This window comes from Geotrypetes seraphini, chromosome 6 (genome assembly GCF_902459505.1).
Source record: "Geotrypetes seraphini chromosome 6, aGeoSer1.1, whole genome shotgun sequence".
Taxonomy (NCBI): domain Eukaryota; kingdom Metazoa; phylum Chordata; class Amphibia; order Gymnophiona; family Dermophiidae; genus Geotrypetes; species Geotrypetes seraphini.
This window is the reverse complement of record NC_047089.1, coordinates 87391092-87413838: the sequence shown is the minus strand read 5'-3', so window position 1 is coordinate 87413838 and position 22747 is coordinate 87391092. Positions and strand designations below refer to the sequence as shown.

At 40.1% G+C, this 22747-nt stretch overlaps 1 protein-coding gene across 9 annotated transcripts in view; it reads right to left on the bottom strand.

Moving 5' to 3' along the window:
• The window catches only part of MYCBP2 (MYC binding protein 2), a 977923-nt gene that overhangs the window by 308214 nt on the left and 646962 nt on the right, over nucleotides 1-22747 (bottom strand). For 4 of the 9 annotated variants that reach the window (XM_033949399.1, XM_033949405.1, XM_033949401.1 and 1 more), the window contains one exon: nucleotides 12065-12139. The exons of the other annotated variants lie outside the window; for them this stretch is intronic. In XM_033949399.1, coding sequence (XP_033805290.1) covers nucleotides 12065-12139 — 75 coding nt within the window. The remainder of the gene's footprint in view (nucleotides 1-12064; nucleotides 12140-22747) is intronic. 9 annotated transcript variants of the gene reach the window in all.

The window sequence follows — 22747 nt, the reverse complement described above, 5'->3', positions numbered from 1 at the left end:
TCTGGGCCAAGGGGATGAAGATGGAAAGAAAAACCCACAGCAGGGAAAGAAAGGGAAGGACAGGCAGTGAGCCAGATGCTAGAAGCAGAGGGGGGTGGGGGGAGAAGAAAGAGGGAAAAAAGCTAGATGGGGTTGAAAAGAAGAGACACACGGGTATGGAAGAGGAAGAAAGGGGAAATCTGGAAACAGGAAGGTAACAGAAAGAGGGGAAATTATGTGCATGGGGCATAGGGACAGAGACATAAAGGGGACATGCCATGGGGATGGTATATGGACACAGGGGGGGCAATGACAGATACATAGGGGAGATATTAGAAATGGAGGAAAATAGGAGCACAGAAGCGAGATGGTTTGTGGGATGGGACAGGGACCGAGCTTGCAGGTTCCAGTGGCTTGCACAAATTACATTGTAACGTGCCATGAAAATAAGAGGGAGGAAGGTAGATAGATAAGCCACGTGAGAGGAGCTGAAGGGTAGTAGAAAGGAACAGAGGGAGGGAAGGGTGGTGGTGGAAAGGAATAGAACAGACATTGAAGGAGGTGGAGAGGAACAGACCCCCAAGGGAAATGTGGAAGACAGAGTGGGAAGAAGACAGATGCCAGACTATGCAGTGAGCGGAGGGAAGAAGATGGGTTGCTAGACCAATTGGGGGGGGGGGTTAAGGGAGAGGCACAGTAATGCATCCAAGGAGGGCAGTATTTCCCTTACTGGAGGCCATAATATTGGTGGGGTGGGCCAGGCATTCGATTCCTCAATGGACTTGTAAAGTCCCAAGATGGATCCTGCGGTGGGAATAACTATGGAGCAAGAGGAAGAAAATGTAGTGGGTGAGCATTTCAGAACTACGCATGAAAGTTCTTTTTTAGTTGTAAAACCCACCAAAGTTACTTTGAACTCTCTGTGGGACTTGGTAGTTAAGCTGGTAAATTCTTTAAGTCCACAGATTAAAGGCTTAGAGAAGAAACATTGACTGGTTAAATGTTACATTGGGCAGTTCTAGGGAGGTAAAATTCTAGGGAAGTAAAATTCCTAGATGTCATAAATGACTGCTTCTTGGAGCAACTGGTCCGGGAACTGACAAGAGGGGGTGCTATTTTGGATTTGGTCCTTAGTGGAATGCAAGACATAGTACAGGAGTTAACTGTGTTGGGTCCGCTGGGAAACAGTGATCATAACGTGATCATATTTGAGCTGATACTGGGAGTAACATCGCATAAGAAATCTACTGTACAGGCATTTAATTTTCAAAAGGGCAACTATAATAAAATGAGGAAAATGGTTAAAAAGAAGCTAAAAGGATCAGTTGCAAAGATTAGGATGATAAACCCGGTGTGGATGTTATTTAAACATACCATTGTGGAAGCCCAGACCAGATGTATTCCACGTATCAGCAAAGGTGGAAAGAAGAGCAAACGAGAGCCGTTGTGCTTAAAAGGTGAAATGAAAAAGGCTATTAGAGCCAAAAAAAATCCTTTAAAGAATGGAAAAAGGATCCAAATGAAGAAAATAAGAAGAAACACACGCACTGGCAAGTTAGATGCAAAGCACTGATAAAGACACTTAAAAAAGAATATGAAGAGAAACTTACAAAAGAGGCAAAAAACTCATAGCAATTTTTTTTAGGTACATCAGAAACAGAAAAACTGTGAAGGAATCTGTGGGACCGTTAGATGATCAAAGAGCAAAAGGGGTGCTCAGGGAGGATAAGGCCATAGCAGAAAGACTGAATAAATTCTTTGCTTCGGCCTTTACTGAAGAAGATGTAAGAGATCTACCTGAACCGGAAATGGTTGTCAACGGTGATGATGAAGAGGAACTGAAAGAAATCTCGGTGAATCTAGAAGATGTACTAAGCCAAATCAACAAGTTAAAAAATAATAAATCGCCAGGACCCGATGGTATACATCCCAGGGTACTAAAGGAACTCAAACATGAAATTGCTGACCTGATGTTAGTGATCTGTAACCTGTCGCTAAAATCGTCTATAGTACCTGAAGATTGGAGGGTGGCTAATGTTATGCTGATTTTTATTTAAAGGGTTCCAGGGGAGATCTGGGAAATTACAGACTGGTAAGCCTCACTTCAGTGCTGGGCAAAATAGTATAAACAACTATAAAAAATAAAATTATGGAACACGTAGAGAAACATGATTTAATGAGACGGAGTCAGCATGGGTTCAGCCAAGGGAGATCTTACCGCACCAATTTGCTTGACTTCTTTGAAGGTGTGAATAAACATGTGGATAAAGGGGAACCAGTTGATACAGTAGTGCATCTAGATTTTCAGAAAGCTTTTGATAAAGATCCTCATGAGAGGCTCCTGAGAAAATTAAGTGTCATGGGATAGGTGGAAAAGTTCAGTTGTGGATTAGGAATTGGTTATTGGATAGAAAACAGAGGGTACTGATAAATGGCTACTTTTCTCAATGGAACATAAGAATTACCACTGCTGGGTCAGACCAATGGTCCATCGTGCCCAGAAGTCCGCTCCCATGGTGGCCCCTAGGTCAAAGACCAGTGCCCTAACTGGGTACATTCCAGTTCAGTAGGAACTTGTCTTTGTCTTGAATCCCTGGAGGGTGTTTTCCCCTATAACAGCCTCCGGAAGACTGTTCCAGTTTTCCACCACTCTCTGGATGAAGAAGAACTTCCTTACGTTTGTACGGAATCTATCCCCTTTTAACTTTAGAGAGTTCCCTCTCGTTCTCCCTACCTTGGAGAGGGTGAACAACCTGTCTTTATCTACTAAGTCTATTCCCCTAAAGTATCTTGAATGTTTTGATCATGTCCCCTCTCAGTCTCCTCTTTTCAAGGGAGAAGAGACCCAGTTTCTCTAATCTCTCGCTGTATGGCAACTCCTCCAGCCCCTTAACCTTTTTAGTTGCTCTTCTTTTTTTAAATTTATTTATATTTTAACACTTTAACAAGAAATACACTTCTTGTATAGAAATGAATAAGATATACAATTCACATCGAAAGAAATTAAGTTAAAGAAAGTATAATTATTCACTTAATCAATATTTAAAGTTCCATATTTAAGGAAATCCAAGATTCTAGTGAGTGAAGAAAAAAGGAAAACACATCCTATTACTAAATAAGCGGTCAACTGTTAGTGATTACAAAAGCATTTTCTTATTTTTAGGTTGTTGTTACTATTTCCCCCTCAAGACGTTTCATGGTTAGAAATCCTGACAACTGAGAAGGTTCAAAAAATATATATAATTACAAGACTTGAATTTTACAACACATTTAAAGGGATATCGTAGAAGAAAAACAGCATCCATTGCAGTTACCCCTGGCTTAAGCAGCAAGAATTGTTTTCTACATCTCTGGGTTTCTTTTCTCACATCTGGGCCAAAAAAATTCAGGTGTTCTTAGTCGCTCTTCTCTGGACCCTTTCGAGTAATACTGTGTCCTTCTTCATATACAGGGACCAGTGCTGGACGCAGTATTCTAGATAAGGACGTACCATGGCCCAGTACAGCAGCATGATAACCTTCTCCAATCTGTTCTTGTGATCTCCTTCTTAATCATTCTTAATATTCATAGCATTCTATTCGCTTTTTTCACCAACACCACACATTGCGTGGATGTCTTCATTGACCTGTCAACCAGCTCCCAAGTCTCTTTCCTGGGGGTTCTCTCCAAGTAACGCCCCAGTCATCCTGTATTCGTGTATAAGATTTTTTGTACTGACATGCATCACCTTACACCTATTCACGTTGAACCTCATTTGCCATGTCGCAGCCCATTTCTCAAGCGTGTTTATGTCATGTTACAGATCTTCGCAATCCTCCTGCGTCTTCACTACTCTGAATAACTTGGTATTGTCTGCAAATTTAATCACCTCACTTGTCGTACCGATTTCCAGATAGTTTATAAAGATGTCGAAGAGCAAGGGTCCAAGCACCGTGCCCTGCGGCACCCCACTGGTGATGCTGTTCCAGTCCGAGTGTTGTCCATTTACCCCCACTTTCTGTTTCCTATGCTCCAGCCAGTTTTTAATCCACGTATTTTACCCTCGATTCCATGGCTCACAATTTTCTGAAGTAGCCGTTCATGTGGAACCTTCTCAAACGCCTTCTGAAAATCCAGATATACAATGTCGACCGGGTCGCCTTTGTCTATCTGCCTGTTTACTCCCTCGAAGAAGTGCAGCAAGTTTGTCAAGCAAGATCTTCCTTTGCTGAAGCCGTGCTGGCTGGTCATCAGATCGTGTCCGTCAAGATGCTCAATAATGCGGGCCTTTATCAGCGCCTCTACCATCTTTCCCAGTACCGACGTCAGACTCACTGGTCTGTAGTTCCCCGGATCCCCCCTCAAAACTTTCTTGAAGATCGGCGTAACATTTGTCACCTTCCAGTCTTATATAATCCTTCCTGATTTGATCGACAGATTGGCTATTAGTTGAAGCAGATCAGCTATAGCTTCTTTCAATTCCTTGATTACCCTCAGATGGATGCCATCCAGTCCCAGGGATTTATCATTTTTAAGCCTATCAATCTGCCTGCATAGCTCTTCTAGACTGACCGTCAACCCTGTCAGTTTCCCGTCTTCATTTCCCGCGTATAGCCTGTCAGCTTCCAGTGTGTTGTGTATATCCTCTTCGGTAAACAGAGACGCAAAAAATGTGTTCAGTTTGCCAGCAATGGCTTTGTCCTCCATTAAAACTCCCTTTATTCCATGGTCATCTAACGGCCCCACCGCTTCCTTCTCAGGTCTTTTCCCCTTAATATATTGAAAGAACAGCTTGAAGTTTTTCACCTCCTCGTAGTCTCTTTGGCTCCTCTTACCGCCTTTTGGCACCTGCTTTGATGCTGTTTGTTCTTTTTCCAGTTTTTGTCTGTTTTTGACCTTTTCCATTCCTTAAACAAAGTCTTCTTGTCTCTGATCGCTTCTTTCACCATTACTGTGAGCTACACCGGTTCCTTGTTCTTTTTCCTCTTGAATTCCTTGCCGATACCCGGTGACTGTGTCCTTAAAAAGGGACCATGCTTGTTCTAGCGTCTTTATAGTGCTTATCCTCTTCTTAATCTTCTTACCCACCATGAGTCTCATCCCATCGTAATTCCCTTTTCAGAAGTTCAGCGCCGTGCCTGTCATTTTGGATCAATGTTTCGCCCCTGTGTCCAGGTCAAAGCGGATTATATTGAGATCACTAGTTCTCAGTGTCCCCTCTACTTCTACACCTTGTGCCGGACCTCGTAGTCCATTTAGAATTAAGTTCAGAATTGTGTTTCCTCTCGTATTCTCCTTGACAAGTTGTTCCAGGAAGCAATTGCCTACAATATGCAGGAACTTGGTCTCCCTACCACAGCCAGAGGTGCCTAGGTTCCAGTATATCACTGGATAATTGAAGTCACCCATGATAACTGCGTTGCCTCCCTTGCAGTTGCATTTAATCTCGTCCGTCATTTCTCCATCAATTTCTTTGGACTGCCCTGGGAGTCGGCAGTAGATGCCAATCTTTGTTTCTGTTCCATTTGTTCCTGGAATTTTGACCCATAGAGACTAACTTATTCTTCGTGTTCTCTCTGGTAGACTCAATTCCCTCTTTGATGTATAGGGCAATGCCCCCACCTTTTTGAACCACTCTGTCTCTGCGGTATAGCTTGTATCCCAGTAACACAGTGTCCCAGACGTTTTCCTCATTCCACCATGTTTCCATGATGCCAATGATGTCAAGGTTATCTTTTTGTGCCATAGCTTCTAATTCACCCATCTTATTCTTTAGGCTCCTTGCGTTCGTGTACATACATAAGAACATAAGAAGTTGCCCCCGCTGAGTCAGACCAGAGGTCCATCTTGCTCAGCGGTCTGCTCCCGCAGCGGCCCATCAGGCCTAGTGCCTGAACAGTGGTCCCTGATTAATTTTGTAACTTACCTCTAATCCCATCCCTATAATCTATCTTTACTCTTATCTGTACCCCTCAATCCCTTTGTCTTCCAAGTACCTATCCAAAGCTTCTTTGAACCCCTGTAGCGTGCTCCTGTTTATCACATCCTCTGGTAGCACGTTCCATGTATCCACCACCCTCTGTGTGAAAAAGAACTTCCTTGCGCCTGTTACTCTCTTGCATTTCCTTCCCTCTTGTGTCCCTTTCGATCTGTCAGGATTTCTGTTTTGCTTATGATCCGGTGAGACTTCCCCACTATCTTTCTGCACGGTATCCTCTGTGTATACCGGTTCCCGAACCATTGACTCTCTGTCGGCTTTCCCCTTCTTCTTAGTTTAAAAACTTCTCAATTTCTCTCTTGATGTTGCTTGCAAGTAGCCTCATTCTGTCTCCACTGAGGTGGAGTCCATCCTTACTGAATAGCTTGCTCTTCCCCCAGAACGTCGTCCAGTTGCGCACTAAGTGGAATCCTTCTTCCTCACACCAGTGCTGCATCCACGCGTTGACTGCTTGCAGCTCCGTCTGCCCCTTCTCGTCGGCTCTGGGCACTGGCAGGATCTCCGAGAACGCTACCCTCTGCGTTCTGGTCTTCAGCTTCCTTCCTAGCATCCGGAAATGGTCCTTCAGTACTTCCCTGTTGTAGTTCCTGTTGCTCATGTTTGTCCCCACATGGATCACCACCACCATATCTTCCTCTTCCACGCTGTCGATGATCCTGTCGATGCGGCTCACTATGTTTTCTACCTTGGCTCCTAGTATATAGGCCGCCAGCCAATCCTATCTTCCTCCTGCTATGTGGCTGTCGACTTGTCTGATGATGGAGTCCCTTACGACCATTGCTGGAAGAGAGTAAACAGTGGCGTGCCGCAGGGGTCTGTACTGGGACTGGTGCCATTTAACTTATTTATAAATGATCTGGAAATTGGAACGAGTGAGGTGATTAAAATTGCAGATTTCACTAAACTGTTCAAAGTTGTTAAAACACATGTGGATTATGAAGAATTGCAGGTGGACCTTAGGAAATTGGAAGACTGTACATCCAAATAGCAGATGAAATTTAATGTGGACAAATGCAAAGTGATGCTCATTGGGAACAATAACCTGAATCACAGTTACCGGATGCTAGGGTCCAACTTGGGAATTAGCACCCAGGAAAAGGATCTGAGTATCATCTTAGACAATATGATGAAACCTTCTGCCCAATGTGCGGCGGTGGCTAAAAAAAGCAAACAGGATGCTAGGAATTATTAAAAAAGGGATGGTTAAAAAAACTAAGAATGTTATAAATGACCCTGTATCGCTCCACGTTGCGACCTCATCTGGAGTATTGTGTTCAATTCTGGTCTCCTTATCTCAAGAAAGATATAGTGGCGGTAGAAAAGGTTCAAAGAAGAGCGACCAAGATAGTAAAGGGGATGAACTCCTCTCGTATGAGGAAAGACTAAAATGGTTAGGGCTCTTTAGCTTGGAAAAGAGATGGCTGAGGGGAGATATGATTGAAGTCTACAAAATCCTGAGTGGAGTAGAACGGGTACAAGTGGATCGATTTTTCACTCCGTCAAAAATGACAAAGACTAGAGGGACACTCAGTGAAGTTACAGGGAAATACTTTTTAAACCAATAGGAGGAATTTTTTTTTTTTCAATCAGAGAATAGTTAAGCTCTGGAATGCGTTGCCAGAGGATGTGGTAAGAGCGGATAGCGTAGCTGGTTTTAAGAAGGGTTTGGAAAAGTTCATAGTCTGTTATTGAGAAAGACATAGGGGAAGCCACTGCTTTTCCTGTATTGGTAACATGGAATGTTGCTATTCCTTGGGTTTTTGCCAGGTACTAGTGACCTAGATTGGCCACCATGAGAACGGGCTATTGGGCTTGATGGACCATTGGTCTGACCCAGTAAGGCTATTCTTATGTTCTTATGTAACAGAAAGAGGAATTAAAAGAGTTTAAACAGGGACCGACTTCTACAAAAATCAATATGGAAAAAATGGATAAAGATCTTACAGGGGTAAAACAAATTCAAGAAGTCCTTATAAAAGATAATACAAAGTTAAGGAGGAAATTGGAAACAACTGAAAATATTTATCGCGCTAATAATTTGCGTTTGTTGAACTTTCCTAAAGTCCTTTCTGTGACACCCAAAGATATGTTGAAAAAAAATATTTTATTGAAATTTTGAATATTTCTGAAGAAACTATATCTCCCTTTACACAAGTACTGTATTTTTCGTTCCGTAAGATGCACCTGACTATAAGATGCACCCTAGATTTAGAGGAGGAAAGCAAGAGAAAAACCATTCTGAACCAAATTCTCCCTGCCAGGCTCTGCACCCAACCCCACACTAATTGCCAGGCTCTGCACCCTGTACCCCCTTCCATGTCAGGCTCTGTACCCTGGCCTGTCCCTCCTCTGGTGGTCTAGTGGTAGGCAGGGACAGGGCACAGTGTCATGCTGTTTGTGAAGATCTGAACTAAAATATGCAGGAGGAAGAGGTATTTGGAGTTTTTAGCTAGCAGGGCTAGATTAGAGATGTTCTGTTGCTGCTGCTGGGTGGGCCAGGGCCAACCCATGGCTATGCTACTAGTTCTATGTCTTTCCCTGCCCTCCTTTGCTTCTGTTTCACCATCACATACACATTTCCCTATCTGTTCCAGGCCTCCGTACTGGTGGCAACTTCTCCCCTAAAGCTGGTCAACAATGTAGCGCTGGTCCTCCTGTGATTTGATCCCATCCCTGAAGACGCGAACCTGTCCGGCATGCTACCAGGTAACTTTTATGAATTGCTGCCATCTTTCCTCCAGGGGAACGCCGATGCCGAGGGGGGGGGGGCAATTATGCAGCAGTGCAGGACAAGGCGGGCGTGCAAAAAGCTCACGCCTGCCTTTTGCGCCACTGTGTCACTGCTGCAGCTTCAGGAGTGAGCCGAAGGGAAGGACAAGACTGCCAGAGGAGCTAAATAAGGTAATGGGGAGGGGGGGAAGAAGTGTTTGTGGTTGGGTATTCGCTCTATAAGATGCACCCATATTTCCATCCCTTTTTTGGGGGTGGAAAAATGGGTGCATCTTATAGAGCGAAAAATATGGTATATTACTTGCCAATTAAAGAGCAAGAACAACAGGCAATGGGTCAAGTTCAACATGAACTGAAACTGGATATTAAGGCAATTCTAGAAACCTCAGATAAATAATTAGCTAAACCTGCAACTCTTAATAAGAGTGGCATTATTGCCAGATAAAAACTGGATCATGAAATTATTTTTCAAAAATAGGTATAAAGAATTTCTCAGTTTGAAAATACAGATATTTCCTGATGTTTCTAGAGAAACTCAGAAACAAAGATGCCAATTCCTGATTTTGAAGCATGGAGTAACTTCAATTGGAGGTGTTTTTTTCCTTAGGTGTCTGTGCAAATGCATAGTTAAATATAGTTCCCAAAAATATGTATTTTTTGATCCAACTCACCTAATTAGTTTTCTGACTTTGAAACGTCTTGAAAGGGAATGAACAATAAGTTAGAATGAATAAAATTTGATTCCCAGGTTCAGCTATCAGAATCTTATTATTCTTTAGTTTAGATCTGTATCTAATTATCTTAATCACTCATGTAAAATTTTGGATCCAAGTTGAGGACTTGAGATTGCTTAAGTAATAATATGTATTAATATTATATAATTTCCTTTATAATTGAATCTTATTCAATCTTTTCGTTACGAGATGTTTAAATGCCTGATAAAATACCATCTGTGACAGCTTATCCTTTATACTGAAACTTGTACACGTATATTTTCCATGTCTGAGCCTAAAATGTAGAATAACCTTCCAAGACATTTAAGACTCTGCTCAAATATTCATCAGTTTAACAAAGGTCTGAAAATTCATTATTTTGTAAAAGCTTTCTTACAAGAGTGATATCTGTTAATGAAGAGTTGCAATATATGTACTTCCCATACCAGGACATATGTTTCTCTGCAATTAAGATTCTATGCAACTATTTACTGTGTTTCCCCAAAAATAAGACCTAACCCAAAAATAAGCCCTAGCATAAATTTTAAAGATACAACTAATATAAGCCCTACCCCAAAAATAAGCCCTAGTTATGATCGACCACGCAGCCCCCTCTGAATGTCCTTGACACTCCCCGACTCCAACCATAGTTTAAAAAAAAATCCAGGCTTCTACTATTTCTGGGCCGCTGCCCACCATCAGCAATAGAAGAAGCCTTCCCTCTGCAGCATCTTTCTATCCCTCCCTCCCATCCCCTGTGCAACAGAACCCCACCGACCCTCACACAATGAGACTGACATACCTCTGAGGCATCCAAAAACAGCGGCGGTGGCAGCACTCTGAATGGGCTGCTTTGCGGCCTTCCCCTTTGCTGCATCACTGATGATGTCATCAGTGACATGACAGAGGGAAGGCCCCGGCGGGGAAGGCCGCGAAGCAACCCATTCAGAGTACTGCCACTGTCGGTTTTTAGATGCCTCAGAGGAAGGTCACTCTCACGGTGCACAGGGGGAAGGGAGGGAAGGATAGAAAGATGCTGCACATGGGGTGGGGAAGAAAGGAAAGAGGAAGAATTTGTGAGGAGAGGAAGGGAGATATGATTGTTGTACATGAAAAAAAAATTACATCCCCTGAAAATATGCCCTAATGCATTTTTTTGGAGCTAAAATTAATATAAGACCCTGTCTTATTTTCAAGGAAACACGGTAGTTATTTATGCAAAAGCTTATTATTTCATTTTGGCTATTTTGAAATGCATGTAATGATACTGTTTTATCTGAATTTTAGGGCTCCTTTTACTAAGCTGCGAAAGCGTTTTTAGCACGCGCTGAATTGCCGCGCACGCTAAACCCACGCTACACAGCTAGAATTAACGCCAGCTCAATGCTGGCATTAGCGTCTACCGCGTGTGGCAATGCAGCGTGTGCTAAAACCGCTATCGCAGCTTAGTAAAAGGAGCCCTTAATGTGTCTGAGTGGGTTTTAAACTGTGTGTACTGTATATTATTGTAACCCACTTTGGTTTAAAGTGTGATACAAGTGGAGAAAATAAATAAAAATTATATAAATGTAGCAACAGAATACCAAGTCAAACAAGTTATGATTTCTGCTTCTATAGGTTCAAAACTGTCAGTGAAAAACGATTTAGTAAATAGCTTAGCTGTAATTTAATTGATGAAAAGTAAATATTATTTGTTAGGTATATTTTCCAGATGCATCATGTGATAAGAGAATATAATTCTTTTATGTTAAGTGCATTGGCTAAATGTACAGTATTTTTTTCATATAGACTTGAAAAGAGAAAAGAAACAGTATAGCAAGCCCATTTTTATACTATATAATAGCTGAAATTTAAGTATTTTCCCACGTCCTTACCAATTTTGTATAGATAAACAGCTTTAAAAATTATTTAAATATGTGATTTCATACTAAAACTGCTTTCTTTGGAAAGTCTACAACATCCACTGAAAAGTTTTATGGGGTTTACTTTCTCCTGCTATACTATCAGGACATAGATAGGTAATTCCAATAAACACAGTACTTTAGAATTAAATGAATAGGACATCAATATGAAAATTATAAGTACTTTTATAACCTTAATCCTCTTATTTCTCTCTTCTTTCAAAAGATCATTAATATTAATCTGGGTCTTTTTACATTCTTCATGTTAAAACCCATTTACTTTTAAACTGATTAATTATTCTTAACATTACCTCTTTCCTTGAAACATTTTAAAATAATTAAAGCTTTTTCTATCAGTTTATTTTCTTCATATTTTTTTCTTGATTGACCCTATCCTTGTGTACAAACCTTAAATGTTCTTTTTTTATTTATTTATTTATTTTATAAATTGTATAAATTGTATGTCTCCCCTTTACCTACTTGTTCCAGTTTGTATTAATAGAACATAATGATTAGTCTGTATAATTTTGTCTCATTTGTATTTGTCATCCCTAGCTTTTATTGTACATTACAAATATGTAATACGCATTGAAATATTGGATATTGCGTAAAATCAAAATATAATAAACTTGAAACTTGAGACAAGTACAACATATAGAAACTCAATTTCAGAAAATAAGGACAAGGATATTATTATAGTTGACCTATATTTCATGACAAAGGAGAATTAACTGAACTTTGACTGCCAGAAACTGAAAACTCACCTGAGGAGAAAAAGCTTTGGAAGTCCAGGAAAAAAAGTCCAAATCTCTGACTCCATGGCTAGCATTAAAGACATTCTGAGCAACAAAGTTTGAGAAAAAGAGATATAAACAGAGAAAAGAATACATGCAGAAGGTGCTTTAGATGCAGTAATGCAATAATTCTCCACAGCTGCACCATAATTAGTTTCAGATAAGAGGCATTAGAAAAATAAATGTCAGAGTCTACTGCTCACATAGTACCATCATTTACTATTTAAATCAGCTTCATGTTAAAAGCTCTGAATGGATGTAGTATGTCATGCCATTTACAGAGTAGAAGAGCTGACTGCTTATGAAGCTTAAGTAAGCTCTGTTGTGATTGAAACCCAATTAAAACTCATGAAAGGAAAACATAAACCTGCTCTAATGCAAGCCAAATTTGTTTTATGACTGGAAGTGGTCTGCTACTGTGTAAGTATCAAGTTACTTGAATATATAGACTATAACTGTGAAGTTTGTCATAAATTTGTAAATATAAAGCTGGAAAATATTTTTAAAGAATACTACAACTTATTTCTGCAGCAACTATTTTGCAAAATTGTGCCAGCAAGGCTATAAGAAAATATGACCATTAAAAATAATAATAATAATAATAAATATATATATATATATATATATATATATATTGCCATTTCACAGCCTTCAACTCGCTATTATTCACATTACTCAAGTTAATACTAATTCTTTATGAAAAAATAATTTTAATTTTGGCATGAAATTTTAATTACTTGCCTTAAGTAATGGTCACCTTTACTTATTATGAAGAAAACTTTGTTTTTAGTTATTTAAGGCAAAAATACTAGGCCAGTACAACTTCGATAAAACACTACTGTTTGCAATGTCTATATGGAGACATTTACAAAACCCAATATTCATCTGAGAGAGATTCACTGAATTAAGACATTAAAAGTTGATCTACCAAACTAGATCATCATGCTGCTTGCATGACCTCACCAAAAAGCATTTGAACAGAATTTGAAATATTAAAATCCCACAATATTAATCAAATGTACAGCTTATATTTAATTTTATTTTGCTTACATGTTTTGGTTTTAACAGACAAGAAATGCAGATCTTCCATACATAAAACATCAAAAATAATTTCTCTGCAGCTCTTTCCAGACTGTGCATCATCATTTTTGTATTACAAAGCCATAGTGAGAAGCAATGGAGATGAAGTTATTGGCAGAAAAGAAGCAATGTGGCAACAGTGCAACACTGAATACTTTAAACTAGTACCTCTCTTTTTGGATTAACCTTGAAAAGCATAAAGTCTACATTCTGCTAGACGTAAAATATGTAGAAAGTTATTAAAAATACAAAAATATGATTGCATATACTGGCTTCAATACTCCAACAAAATGAGCCCATTTTTAAGTACAAATAACTCAGTTTGAAAAAAAAAAAATACAAATACAGACATGCAATCTTGGATATTTTAGCCCTTATGCTTTCTTGTTCTTTATTTTAGAAAAGAAAATTATTTTAAGAAATTTTTCTATATATGACATTTGGAATATAAAATGTAAACTGTTAAGATCAAATTATAATAAAGCTTTCTGGAAAAGGAATTTCAGAGGGGCTGCTATTTATAAATGTTTGCTTTATAAAGAAACAGTTCCTTATTTTTTCTTTTCTTTCGGTATGCTTATTTCTCTTCCTAAAAAAAGACCAAAATATATTTTGATGATAAAACAAATTTATATAGACCCTCTCATTTTCATTGTTTCTTCTTTACAATAATTCCAATCAATTTACATATGATTGTGAAGGGAATCTAAATCTGACCTGGAGTTTTGTGCACACTAATACTATATAAAATTATTTTGTGGTAGGCACATGTTCTAGGTATTCATTTCAAAAGTATATGTTGAAACGCTCTGCTACAGATTTACAACTCATTTGAACAATATTAACCCCAGGTATAACAGTGAAGCTGGCTTATATCTGTTTGGTTCAAGCATCTCACAGAATTTTCTTAAAATTGAAGCCAATAGTATAGCTCCTTCTAACTGGTAAAACCCTTTATGTTAATGAATTTAGTTTTATTTTAAATATAAGAGATTTTGAATCCAATTATCATTAAGAATGAAAAATACCACATCATAGTATATACAACAGTAAGTTTTCTTCTGAATTAATTTTTTGTGGCTTTGAATTATGCCACCTTCTCTGCCACTGTATTCAGTATAAACTAGTGATTTCAGAGATCACACTGAATTTGTAAACCACTTGCATATCTCCAAAAAAGGTATGCTTTAAAATCTTCACTCCCTTTATACATTTTTCACATTCTGCTGTCTGAAATTTTCAAACAGTTCAAAATTCATTAAAGTAGGAGTTTTTTACACTGATCTATAAGACCAAGGACCTCTCAACTGTATAAACTTTCTTTCCCTTCAATTAAGGCAATAAAGACATTAGGTTATTCTCTTGCTCCTTTGTATACATCTTTACTTCTATTTGGAACGAACCACCAGTTGAGATTAGATCTATTTTTTGTCTTTATGTCTTTAGAAAATATCTGAAGACTTTTCTCTTTTAAAAAATTGTTACATAAGTAATTCTATTTGAAGAAACTATTACAACTTCTAATTGTGTAAACTGAGTCGAGCCTTTGTTGTCTGGAGGATGATCCGGTATATAAACTGAAAGATTGGATTGTATCTATACCAACATACTCTACACTTTAAACATACGAGTTAAAAAAAAAACAATTATAGACATATTCAAAAAGCAATTACAAGGCCTTTGATCTTGTAGAGTGGACCTTCATGTATCAAGCAATGGATTTGGTGTAGGATCCGGATTTATTAAAATGATTCAAACCTTGTATAGTTCCCCTTCTGCCAGATTATATATTAATAATACTTTTTCAGAGCGTTTTCGCCTGGAGAGGGGAGTTAGATAAGGGTGTCCGCTATCCCCTTTGCTTTTTGACATTGTTCTGGAACCCTTGTTATTGGCTATTCAACAGGCAAAGGAGATACAAGGTATTCCTTATGCAGGTAGGGAATATAAGGTCTCTGCTTATGCAGATGATACTTTGCTTCATTTGAAGAATCCTGAATATACCATTCCGCATTTACTAGATTTGATTGAAAGATTTGGAAAATTTTCTGGATATAAAATAAATTGGAGGTTTTTCCGCTAAATGTACATTGTGTAAAAGGATTATTTGATTCATTCCCTTTCCTTTGGAAGGAAGAGGGTATAAAATATTTAGGTATTTGGATTCAAAAAACCGCAGGAGATACAATGAGAGTAAATGAAAAATGTTTATTGCTGAAGGTCACAGAATTGTGTGAGCAATGGAACCCATTACATCTTTCTTGGTGGGGAGAGTTCAAACTGTCAAGATGATGATTTTGCCTGTAATTTGCTACCAAATGAGTATTTTGCCAGTTTATTTTCAAGGGTCCTTTTATAAGAAATTAAATAATAATTTTACTAAAATTATTTGCCAGAATAGCTTTAGTATCTTTACAAAAACCAATTGTGGCGGGTGGGGTAAATTTCCCAGATTTTTATAGGTAACTGCATCAGGGTATGTACTGGATCCTTCCTGAGCTCATGGAACATCTCCCTGATTGGCTTTATTTAGAATGGCAAGTTATGTCCCCATTAAGATTATTGTATAATAATAATCTTTGCACAGAGAATAGAATCTATATGCTACTTTAGTACTCTGAGCTTTTCAACACTTTTTAAAATTTTTTCCTATTTTTTGAGCCTCAGCCCCAACACTCACCACCTCAAAGTACTTTCATTGCGGCAAGCTTTAGGTGGTTATTTCCTCATTGGCTTCTTCTACTTTCTAATGTTTTTTTCTTTTTAACTATTTTAAAAGTGCATTGTGCCTTTTATTATTGCACATTTCCTAATACTTATATATCAAAGTGCTTAGTGCTTACTTATTTCATCAAACCTCATATATATATATTGTCATAAGCCCAGCACTATAGCTAGCCTTGTTCCAGCCAGAAAGCAGAGAAACTTAACTCTGAAGCTTAAGAGAGCTGCTCAGTGCAGCAGCTCTCCAACTAACATGGAGCAAGACCCTGTTTCTGTAGAGATTTCCCAAGAGCAGGAGCCCTGGGAGGAGTGGAAGCAGTATGAGGACAAACACTCCTTTAAACCTAGACTAGGCTCTAGTAAGACACAGCTTAGGAAACAAGCTCCCAGTCCTTTAGGCGCACACCTGCTGAAACTGATTGAAGAGCAGGAGAGAGCTCAGGGAAAGCAGAAGCCTGCCCATCCCCCACACAGGCTGGGGCGTGGCTCTCACAGAGCAAGACAGGTGGAGCAATGCAAGCCAGGGAGAGTCAGCGCTGAACCAGCAGAGGAAGCAGACTCATGGCTAGGTGCTCCAGAGGCTAGGCAAGGGAATGAAGTGGAAATGCAGGATTCAGAGGAATCCTTACTGATAAACCAGCTAGACTGCCTGAGGCCGGAGGAAGCCATGGACATTTCACTGGAACCAATTGATGACCGAATGGATGAAAGTTAAGTTTTCTTTTTGCTTTCAACTGCACTGTGTGGTTAGAAGAAGGAACTGTTTGCTGACTGTTTGAGAATTTAAAAGCACGTTGTGGGGAAAAGCTATCCTGCCCGGAACTGTGTTTTTTTTTCTTTCTGTTTTGGAAAGTTAAGCCACTGGTTGCTACAGTGGGGATTGTGGGGGCAGAATCCACATAAGATCCACAGGGTTGGGATTGCGGGGCCAATTAGGCTGTTTTGAGAGTGGATTCAGCAATTCCCCACCCCCACCAACTTACTAGGGTTGGTAGGGGAAAGCCTGACTATATTTAGGCAGGCACAGTGCGCTTTTCAAAGTCAAATTGGTTATTTGTTGGACTGTGCCATACTCACCAATTTTTGAAGGTTTTTCTTTTTGCTTGAAAGAAGCCGGTGAGGAACTTCGAAGGACTTACCCTGAGGCAAGGGTGTGGCCAGCCTTGTGCTGACCTGGCAGTCAGAGGGACTGCAGGGCTACTAGCCAGAACAGATGAACTGTTTGAGTTGGTTTTTTTCCTTATTTTGGATATATTTTGAACATTGGCTGCATTACTCAATAAAACCTTCCTTATTTGAACAGTGGCTAAATGGTAGCCTTATTGTGTTGGGAGAACAGTTGCCATTCTGACTATTATTTTCTCGAAACATTATTATCCCAGCAGGGCTTTCAACTTTTGAAGGCACTCCAGAGTTAGTGTTTTGCGCGCTGCCCGGTATCCGACTCAGGACTCAGTACCGGGAGTGCGACAATATATATCTCTTTTATAAATAAATAGATATAAATAAAGCAAATAAATTAGCTTTATATTGTTTCGTTCATTCACTCATCTAGTTTCATAAACCTTCAGTTTAATTTATTCGGTTTGGGAGGGTTAGACCCCATGTTTCGCCCACTGCTATTTCAAGGGTCCTCCCACAACTGCCAGAATCGATCCACCTCTCTCAAATCTCAATTATAAAGATCCCTCCCAAACCGAATAAATAGGTTTATGAAACTAGATGAGTGAATGAACGAAACAATATAAAGCTAAGTTATTTGCTTTATTTATATCTATTTATTTATAAAAGATATATATATATATATGAGGTTTGATGAAATAAGTAAGCACTAAGCACTTTGATATATAAGTATTAGGAAATGTGCAATAATATAAGGCACAATGCACTTTTAAAATAGTTGAAAAAAAAAGAAATAAACATTAGAAAGTAGAAGGAGCCAATGAGGAAATAACCACATAAAGCTTGCCACAATGAAAGTATTTTGAGGCGGTGAGTGGTGGGGCTGAGGCTCAAAAAATAGGAAAAAATTTTAAAAAGTGTTGAAAAGCTCAGAGTACTAAAGTAGCCCATTAAGATTATGTCATATGGTGAGTATCAAATTGCCCAGAATTTATAAGGACAATAGTATCTTATTTGCCAAATGGAGCACCTTAAAATTTATTAACAACTTAACAGAGATTCCAGTAGAAAAATCCACGTGTCAGTCCTTATGGTTGAACTACAAAATTCAAATTGGCAAGTCTAAGATACTCTGGAAGCATTGGTTGCAGGCAGGTATATGTACGCTAGATGATGCAATGTCTAATGGGAAAATGCTTGATTTTTCGCAACTGCAACAATCATTCGGTATTTCAAAATCCCAAATATATAAGTGGTTGCAGTTGAAGAAAGCCATTCAGAAGGGGTTCCCTGATTGGCAAAATCTAAATCAGTATAGCTTGCCGGGCCTATGCTTCCAGACTGATTTGCTGGGGCATCAGTCAGCCAAGTTGTATAAATTAATATCTGGCTATATGAATAAGAAACAAGTTTGAGAGATATTTGGAGTATTGAGATTAAGCAGCAATTTTCTGCTACTCAATGGCCATGGATTAGGTCTTGGAGGATGAGATGTACAGCGTCATCATCTATGAGACAAACTTGGGTTTTTTTGTTGCATAGAAGTTTTTGGACCCCTGTTCGTTTGCAAAAATTAGATAGTTCTAAGTCAAATAGATGCTGGCACTGTCATCTCGATATAGGGATACTGGATCATCTATTGTTCTATTGTCCTTTGATACTCAGTTTTTGGAGATCTATATGGGGACATATTACTCTGATTCTGGAGACTGTGGTTCCGCTATCATATGAAGCGGTATTACTTGGGACGCTATTATCTCTCCCCCTGTCCAGCAGTACCCTTCTCCCTTGCTTTTACCTCCCCTCCTGTCCAGTAGTACCCTTTCCCTGCTCCCCCTGTCCAGCAGTAGCCCTTCTCCCTTGCTTTTACCTCCCCCCTGTCCAGTAGTACCCTTTCCCTGCTCCCCCTGTCCAGCAGTAGCCCTTCTCCCTTGCTTTTACCTCCCCCCTGTCCAGTAGTACCCTTTCCCTGCTCCCCCTGTCCAGCAGTAGCCCTTCTCCCTTGCTTTTACCTCCCTCCATGTCCAGTAGTACTACTTCTGCTCAGTCTTCACCTGTGAAGAACCAGATACAGACAAAGGGTACTTTGGAGGACCCTTTCTGGGACATGGAATTTACTGCAAGCGAAGTCTACCAGGAGCTATCAAAATTAAAAGTAAACAAAGCTATGGGCCCCGACAATCTACACCCTAGAGTACTTCGTGAATTGAGTGCGGTCTTAGCAGAAACATTAGCTGGGCTCTTCAATCTTTCCTTAAGCAAGGGAAGAATTCCCCTGGACTGGAAAACTGCCAACGTTATCCCGCTCCACAAAAAGGGATGCAGGTCAGAGGCCGAAAACTATAGACCGGTGAGTCTCACATCACTAGTGAGTAAACTCATGGAAAAGTTGATTAAGAACAAATTGGACACATATCTGGATGATGAAAGATTAAGGGACCCCCACCAGCATGGCTTTACAAAGGGAAGGTCCTGTCAATCCAATCTGATAAGCTTCTTTGACTGGGTAACAAAAAAATTGGATAGGGTGAATCCCTGGACATAGTATATTAAGACTTCAGTAAGGCTTTCGACAGTGTTCCACACCGCAGGTTATTGAACAAGATGAACTCGCTAGGACTAGGAGACACACTAACAGCTTGGGTACAAGACTGGCTTAGCGGCAGACTTCAAAGAGTAATGGTAAACGGTATTCCCTCAAAAACATCGAAAGTGGCCAGTGGAGTGCCACAGGGCTCGGTCTTGGGTCCGATGCTATTTAATATCTTTATAGGGGACCTGACTCAGGGACTTCAAGGCAAAATCACATTATTTGCTGATGACATTAAACTATGTAACATCGTGGGCAGGGCAAAAGAACCCGACAGCGCAACCAAGCCAAGTGCTATGGAGCAGGACCTACTTCTATTGGAACAATGGTCCAGCACTTGGCAACTAAACTTTAATGCCAAAAAATGCAAAGTAATGCACCTTGGGAGCGGAAATCCATGCAGAACATACACCCTGAACGGTGAAAACTTAACAAGAACTACTGCAGAAAGGGACTTGGGAGTTCTCATCCGAGAAGACATGAAAGCTGCCAATCAGGTGGAGAGAGCTTCAGCAAAGGCTAGACAAATGCTGGGTTGCATCAGAAGGAGCTTTATCAGCCGAAAGCCTGAAGTTATACTACCATTATACAGATCCATAGTGAGACCTCACCTGGGGTACTGCGTCCAGTTTTGGAGGCCTCATTACCAAAAGAATGTGAAGAGAATGGAGTCGATCCAAAGAATGGCCACTAGGATGGTTTCAGGATTTAAAGGCATCCCATACGAAGAACGCCTAACCAGACTGCGCTTATATTCTTTCGAGGAGCGCAGAGAAAGGGGAGACATGATAGACACATTCAAATACATCACGGGTCGCATTGAAGTGGAGGAAGAAATCTTTTTTCTGAAGGGTCCCACATCGACACGAGGGCATCCATTAAAACTTAAGGGGGGAAGATTCCATGGCGACACCAGGAAATACTTCTTCACCGAACGGGTGATCGATCGATGGAATAGTCTTCCTTGCCAGGTGGTCAAAGTCAGTAGCGTGCTTGACTTCAAGCATTGATGGGACCAACAGGTGGGGGTACCTCAGAGTTTTGCTTAAAAGATGGATACTTCAGATGGGGGGGGTTTGTCTTAAGCAGACTTGTGGGAGGCAGGGTTATTGTGTGGGCAACTTGTTGGGCCGCCAGCCCTTTTCTGCCGTCAAACTCTGTATTTCTATGTTTCCCTGCTCCCCCTGTCCAGCAGTAGCCCTTCTCCCTTCCTTTTACCTAAACATATTCAAGATCCCATTTCCCCTTTACCTTATCTATTTTCGTCTGGCGCTAGTGGGATTTGGGCTCCGGGGGAGCTGACTTCTGCATCGTTTGCCAACGCACTCTGGCGCGGGGCCTCTGCTGGGCCGCAGGGAGCTGGTTTGCCCACACTGCATCTGTGGAGCTCGGTGTCCGGGCCACGGGAGGAGTAGGTTGTGTCTGGGAGCCGACAGGATAGCGCCGTGGCTCCATTAGTCCCTTGCTGCTCCCCCCCTTCCCGCGGTTCCGTTGACACGTTTGGGTTTGAGAGTGCCAGGTGGCTTCTCTCACGATTGCGCCTGTGTCGGAAGCCTTCTCCGACGCAGGAGCGGCTCGTGGGAGGAGCCGTCGTGGCGTCTTCTGAGTTTAAAATAATCTTCAGGCTGTAGGGCATTATTTCCGGACTGCGCGAGGTGGAGAGCAGGCAGGCCACTGGCAGAGCTAGGCGCGCATGTGCACTCCTACCTGCAAGAGACCTACAGCTCACCGAAAACGGGAGCACGCAGGTGGGAGTGTGCATGCGTGGCTTAGGGTTTTATTATATTAGATGGTATCATCATTATGGTGTGCTGTTTCTTTGATGCTTTATGCACTAAATAGCACTGAGACCATGAAGTTTCACTCTGTCTCATTTCAAAATGTTCTCCCACATACATGTAGCATTCCATAAGTGTTATTTGGCAAATGCTTTCTCCCTTTCTTCAGCAATAGTTTCCTACTTGCCACCCTCCCACATCATCCATGATTATGAATAAATATTGAAATTCTTCGGCCAGAAAACCCTGAAGTTATTTTAAAGTAATGTTAGATTACAAAATGAATTTCCTTAGCAGTTTTCTTACCAATTACTAAAGAAATTGGTGGGACAGATGGACCTAGGCACCTTGGTGATACGAAACTGTATCCGTTTTACAATGACCTGTATCTATATTTGGCATGTTTAAACTTCTGTTTCAAATTCATTTTATTCAACAGAAGCTTCGTTGTTCTCTTAGGCTTTCTTGGCTGGCATTATGATTGTTGCAGTTGTCCAGATCTTGCCAGTTCTGAGTAAGTGGAATCTGGCAAGACCTCCACAACTACAACAATCAGAAGCTTTAAATTTTTCCCATTATTCAAGTCAGCTCTACTGTGTCTAGATTTATTTAGGCTCTAAGACATTTTTGAAAACAGCTATTTTGTGTTTGCTATGACAAAGAGTATGATGATATATATGATTAATACCTTTTAGTTTCTTAATTGCTTTTTGAATATTTCTATAATTACCCTGTGTTGAGTAGATCAGTGAAATAAATCCTACTTCAATGCAGTCTGAATTTTTTAAAGTAGAAAAATGAGAAAAAAGTATAAGATGGTGAACACTTTTACAAGGTACTTTATATGTATTTATATGATCAACTATAACCCCAAACTGCCAACATTCAGTGTTCCTTATGATAATATCAGATTCCTTTCCATCAATGCTATGCACAACATGCTCGCTATTACAAATATTTATCACTAAACATTTATCTACTTTCAGCTGTCATCAACTTGCCCCTCAACCAAGCATTTTCAGTCAACAGTCACCAATTTATCATTTGTTAAATTAGCAATACTGTTTTTAGAATGCTTTTCTAGGTATTTAATGACTATCATCTAGTAATGTATATAGCAATAGATCCAAAAGTACTGCTACAGTGTGTTGCCAGATAGATAAGTATATGGGGACCTATCATTTACAGATGATTTTCAAAGCAACCTTTGAACAAGCTTTTATAAAGTACTATGATCAAGACTTTGGCAAAACCCTCACACATTTATTTTTATTCTATTCAAAGAAGTTTACATTCAACAAGCGCTGTGCCTTCAAGGGCCTCATATTAGGCCATAAAATCCTCCACCACAAAGCACCC